At 30.5% G+C, this 6,124-nt stretch overlaps 1 protein-coding gene across 4 annotated transcripts; it reads right to left on the bottom strand.

Moving 5' to 3' along the window:
• Positions 1-225: 225 nt before the first annotated feature.
• On the bottom strand, positions 226-4,467 carry LOC128889234 (pyridoxal phosphate homeostasis protein). 4 transcript variants are annotated; one of them, XM_054146688.1, is made up of 5 exons: positions 4,034-4,441; positions 3,536-3,896; positions 3,201-3,442; positions 569-595; positions 226-495 (listed from the first exon to the last, which is right to left on the bottom strand). In XM_054146688.1, exons 1-5 carry the CDS (start codon positions 4,103-4,105, stop codon positions 493-495), a joined length of 705 nt encoding a protein of 234 aa, XP_054002663.1. In that variant the 5' UTR covers positions 4,106-4,441; the 3' UTR covers positions 226-492. The 4 variants fall into 4 exon arrangements, 3 of the variants coding, with proteins under 3 accessions (XP_054002663.1, XP_054002662.1, XP_054002664.1); XR_008460387.1 differs by lacking the exons at positions 226-495; positions 569-595 and adding exons at positions 1,494-2,990; positions 3,067-3,167 and having other exon boundaries at positions 3,252-3,442; positions 4,034-4,466; XM_054146687.1 differs by having other exon boundaries at positions 226-595; positions 4,034-4,435.
• Positions 4,468-6,124: the final 1,657 nt, after the last annotated feature.

The following is a 6,124-nucleotide window of genomic DNA, read 5'->3' on the forward strand; positions in this document are numbered from 1 at the left end:
TTTAGAAAATATTGTAGGCGTGTTGATATATTCATGAAAGAAGCCTCAAGGCACCCAGTGTTACCTAACAACGCCGGGCAAGCCATTAACAAAACCATATTCCAATAGAAAAGCCCCGGCTACGCAGCCGCTCCCTCCGGCTCATAACACATTTTACATGATTTCATATTTTTGGATGTACCTATCTATAATACTTCTTAGAAGCATTAAATAATATCCATAATGTCCACATGTTATCCTGCTGTTTATTTATCCCAATATTATATAGAAGGAAGTACAATAATTTTTGCTCTCAAATGATTACTCTAACACCAAATTAAAGTAAAAGAATCACTCTCTTTCGTTATTCATATTTCTTTAACACAAGTGATACATTTACATGTGCAACAAATAACCATAAACGAAAGTGTTCCTCCGTTCAAGATAAACATCACTCTCTAGTTCACTTTCAAGTGAATTAGCCATCTTGATTTTGATATTTGAAAGCAAGATTTACTATATAAGAAAAATATATAGATTTTATTTAAATAGCTTTTTTTGGTCTTTCTCCAAATATTGTAGTACCTACTCTGACACTCGTACTGCCTAACTCCACCTAAACAAACTTAGCGTTATTTCCTGATATTATACTTTAAATTTTTGAACATACAATCGGACCTCTATAACTCAAACTTCTATATTCAGCTGCGAAAAATCGATTAACTCCATAAAACAAAATGTGTAAATTGCCGTTTAAAATAGAAATTTAAATAAATGTTGTAAACTAAAATAAGTACAAATTTTGCATATGGCAAATGAAAAAAAAATATAAAATTCAACCTTCAAAAAACTTTTTAAAACTGTCTTCACAGCTTTTTTCTTTTCATCAGAAGTAATTATTTTATTACTTTTTGGATCACATTAACATTTCATATCTAGAATCAATTTTACGGATATTAAAATTCCTTTTCCATTTTTATATTCCAGATCTTTTGTTTGGTCGTGCTTTTAAATATTTCAGGCTCATTTGATAAGATTACAATTTCTTTTTCATCCAATAGAAGTATTTGTTGAAATGTTTTCACTACCATAATCAAACGACGAATCCGAAGAAATGTGTAAACGTTTTCTTAAGCTTAACTTTCTGAGTTTTTGATAATAAATTGTATTAAAAAAGCCAAATGATTTATAATTTCTCTCATCTATGTTACCCTTAATTTCATCCATTTTTATCAAAGTTTTTCCAAAACCAAAAGAGAACTATGATTTAATTTTTAATTAAATTCAAGTGGTATAGAACGTATATGACTTTTATTTTTTAAATGAAAGTATAAATTTTTAAGTATCCATCACGACTACGCTGACAGGCATACTTTTTCTTATTGAAAACAAAATCTTACAACTCCTTTTGGAGGAGGAAAACCCTCTACAACGATGTAATTTTTTTCGTAAAAAAGAAATTATGAAATTAAGATATATTTCATCATAATCCGAGCATACTTAATTTGTGCACATGTGCACTTTTACAAATACGGTACTGCTCACAGTTAGGATGAAAAAGTTATTTTAGTGAATTTGTTTTTAGATGGTAGTATATTATGCTTTTTTAAATTTAATTTTTTTATAATGAGATAATACAGTTTACCGTTCTTATCTAATATTTACCATTATATAAAAAAAATTACTTAACTGAATTCTCTATAATCTCTATAAGTCAAAAATTATAATTTCCTACCGTAAAACATCGATAATTTAAACAAGAGACAAAAATAATTTAAAGCTGCATGACATATAAGTAATGTAACTTAAAGAGTCTAGCAAGATAAGCATGGCCAAATGGCCTCCACGCCAATTCTTGCTGTTATTACTTGGTAAACAATGTTCCTCATCTGAAACATTATTGTGCAAAATTTCAGATCGCTACTCGCCCGTTTAAGCCCTTAACTTTATTATTTTCTTTTCACGGTTAAATACAACAACCGGGAAAAAATAGCTACTTATTAATTTGTATGTACAGGTACATACTCACGGCTGATCTCTTGCCTATTGTTTCAATTTAATATAATATCCCTTTATTTACGCATTTATTTTGCTAAACGAAGTTTTTGTTACGAAATTATTTTAAAAAAGTTTATTCTCTATACGCATATTACAAGTTTCACATTCTTTAAATTATTTAACTATGTTCTACCAATTTGAGTATTTTCTGGATTTTAAATATAATAATTCGATAACGGAGCATTATGTTTGATTCTTTGGCAGTGATAACTCAAAGGATTGTTTGCAAAAATCAAAAAATTAATTATTATTTTTCCATACTTGATAATTGGTTTACATTTTGGAGAAAAATATATGAAATAAAGTTAATATGTAACTATTTTTTCCCGGTTGTTGTATTTAAATATCTTAACTAGTAATCGAGAAAAAAAATGATAAAGTTAAGGGCGTTTACCCCCATATTATCCTTAAACGAGGGGGTAGGGATCTGAAATTTTAGAAAATAATGTTTCAGACGAGGAACATTGTTTACCAAACAATAACACCTAAATTGATGTCGGGCCATTTTCTCATGCTTACCTTGCTAGACCCTTTATAGAAATTGATTACAATGAGAAACATATTATGACAATTTTTACAGCAACTGTAATTTGTTTGTTTTTTTTATTAAATCTTGTAGTAACCAGTCAGCCTCTTATTGTATTGCCGCCAATTCTCTGTTTTAGTACAATTTTATAATGCTATCTGTGTTGAAAAGTATTGTACATTAAATGCACAGCAAAATTACAGATTATTATGAATAAATTTTATCAATATTCTTATTGAATTTGTTTGAAAACTTCAAAAATTGTTTGAAAATTCAACAAATCTTATTCTGCTTCCTTAAAAAATCAAGATCATTTAAGAGTTCAATTAAGAAAATCCAAGACAACCAATATAACAGAAGACACGAATCGCAACAAATTGTTGTTAATTATCATCAGCTGCTGCTAATAATCACCTTCCAGCAATGACTTTAAAAAACAATAAAAATTGTGGTGCATTTGTAATTTAAACATACTTATATTTCAAATTCGTTTTTTTAGATACCTCTGTAAATCGAAAATTGGTTACTGAATCTCTGTAAGTTGTAACCTCTATAACTCAGAACATTTTTCATTTCTCATCAATTTCTACTTATCGAGGTCCGACTGTAGTGGAATAAAATTTTTTATTAGATTTACCGCTTGCTCATAATCACTTGACATTCCCATTGATAATTCCATTTTACATACGTCAATACCTAATTCTTGTGAAACATTCTCTCTACATTCTCTCAAACATAAGAAATCAGGATTTGGACCATTGGCGATATCGTATCCATACTTGCCTATTGTCATAAGCCCAATAAATTCCAAGTTTTCACAATTATCGATAATATATTTTACAAGGGAAGAAACATTTGAAACTTCACAACCACTTTTTTCTGAAAATATAATGTTGATAGAGACTTATTTAATTTAGAGTTTTTGAAGAGGATATCTAAACCATTATCATCTTCTACTTATAGGATAAATACCTTTTTCTGCACTAGTATTTACTTGTATCATCACTTTTAATTTTATGTCATTATGTTTCCTAAATTTAGGCCAAGAGGTATTCAGTGCAGATGCAATTTTTTCATTATCTATTGTTTCTATGACATATAAATTTGGAACACTCAATAACTTGTTGACTTTATTGCTCTGTAAATGACCAATGAAATGCCAATGTATCTCTTGACAATTCGCTAAAATACTCGAGTGATTTCCCTTTTCTGCTAGTTCATTTACATAATTTTCACCAAAATGTCTTTGACCTGCTTCATAAGCTTCTATAATTAATTCAGGAGGTTTTAATTTGCTTACAGCCACTAGACATGGTTCAAAATATTGATATTCCTGTAAAATAAGTTAGTAGTTCTACTAAATGTGATAGAAATATATGTACATATACATATAAGAATGTATGTGTAACATAGGAATATATTATACATATACAATACATATATATATACAAATATGAAATAAAAACATACTAATGGTCTTTTAGTAGAAGCAGTCAAAATTTTATCACAAACTAATTTTAAATTTCCTGCCACATTTGTCATCTTTATACCTTTCTCTTCAGTGTTTATCAAGATATTTAATAGTACGTAAAACTTAAAGAACAAAATGTTTTGTTACACATTGAACTTAATATGTGCGTTAATATAAATCAATCACCACATGTAGTAAATAAATTATGTATACTACACTATCAAATTGCACATAACAAATACAGCCAGCAAAACTGTATCAACAGTATATTTATTAGAATTTATATTTTAGGACACATGTCTTATAATCGGATGACTGCCTAGTGACAGCTGGTGACAGCAGAGATACCATAAATCTCTTCCACTTCCCTCCAGGGTGCGCAAGGGAGTCAGAGCAAAACTCTAGGTTGACTTCAGCGATAGTTGCGGAAAAAATAGGAAGCTCGTATACAAGGATAAATAGATCCTTGTCTCTCTAATGATGCTGTGACAGAGAGAGCGATATAATTGCAGGAGAGACAAAGACAGAACGATGTCAAACGTCTGTAATTTTCCAATCTAGAGACGCGGTAGCGTCTCGGCGCCAAGTACATGAAAAATTATCCGTCACTTCGTATATACTGGCGTTGGAGCTACCACGTATATTTTAGAGGAGAGATGGTCCATTCCAACCTAACTTGAAACTTCTTTCATGAATATCTCAACACGCCTGCAATATTTTCTAAATTTAAAGGCATTTTTCTTATGTAAACCGCATATAAGCTTTCGAATAAAACCAAAATTAATAAAATCGGTCCACGTACAACTGAGATATCGTAATATCATGTCATGAATCGGTCAGAAATTGTAGATTTTTCTTCTGATTCAGATTCTGATTCTTATTCTTATTCTTTTCGTCAACACATAGCTAATAGGAGCCTAACGCCATTCGTCGATTCGTCGACTCTCGGAATCAGTCAAGCATTTGAGGGCCCACAAGCTGCCGTATTTAGGGTTGAAGCCCAATCTAACTCGCGCGAGTAAGGGATGATGGCGCCAGTGTCGTTACTACACATACATATAATCTGTGAGACACACACACAACAGTATGGTCCCACGTATGTGTATTTATACTTGCTTTAAAATTAATCTAAATAAAAAAATAATTATAGGGAAAACAACACAACTTATACAAAATTAAATTTATTATTAACGGAAAACATTGAAAAAACAATAAAGAATCTAAAATTCAATTGTATAAAATATACAGGGTGTTCCAAAAGTCAGGGAGGAGCCGGAAATGGGGGGTAGCTGAGACGATTCTGAACAACAATTTCCTTTGCAAAAATGTCGGATGGGGCTTCGTTTTTGAATTATTAACGAAAAACACTGACCAATCACAGCGTCCGAGGAGCGCGCGCTCAGAGCATAGGCGTAAGCGAGGAGGCTCGAGCCAGCGAACAAGCGGACCGGTAAAACAGCACGCGTTAATACCAGTGTGAGGTTGTAGCATATGAAACGTCTGATTTATAATGAAAACTTTAAGCAAATATAACTTTTTCTTTATATTAAACGTTACTGATCAAGATAGGAGGTATCGAAATCTGTACATTTAATGAAAAAATTACACGTTTCCTACCTTCAAATACGTAATCGTTAAAAAATTTCAATGACAATTTATCATAATAAATTTGAATCTAACTTTAACATGAGAATCGTTAAAATGTACAACTTACAACTATAAGAAAATGGGTGAAAATATGTAAATGTTTGAAAATTAAAATGAAGGAGACTCTAAACTTTGTATTAATGCGTCAAAGATCTGAAGGATAGAAATATTTTTCAAGAAAGTGGATAAAAAAATTTGCCAATACAAAATGAGGCATTTCATGTGTTACAACGTAAAAATACCAGTAATAAAAATGGCTGAAATTAACCCTTAAATGCCCTAAGTTTCAAATTTGATACCGAACTTTTAAATCGAATTGTACACTTGCAATTGGTTTGTTTTTAATATTTGGCTGTATGTATGTTACCATTGCATAATGTTCTTTTGAACAAAAGTTGAAAAAATAAACGTCAGCTGTCAAAATTGTTCAAATCATAAATACA

Source organism: Hylaeus anthracinus, unplaced genomic scaffold, assembly GCF_026225885.1.
Source record: "Hylaeus anthracinus isolate JK02 unplaced genomic scaffold, UHH_iyHylAnth1.0_haploid 11997, whole genome shotgun sequence".
NCBI lineage: Eukaryota > Metazoa > Arthropoda > Insecta > Hymenoptera > Colletidae > Hylaeus > Hylaeus anthracinus.

Bases quoted from the DNA above. Each gene is read 5' to 3' on its own strand.
- LOC128889234 (XM_054146687.1), bottom strand. From the start codon at position 4,105: ATGACAAATGTGGCAGGAAATTTAAAATTAGTTTGTGATAAAATTTTG. The intron at 3,897-4,033 runs GTATGTTTTTAT...CTTATTTTACAG, and splicing joins CTTCTACTAAAAGACCATTA to GAATATCAATATTTTGAACC. The intron at 596-3,200 runs GTAAATCTAATA...AAGTTTGTTTAG, and splicing joins CAAGTGATTATGAGCAAGCG to GTGGAGTTAGGCAGTACGAG.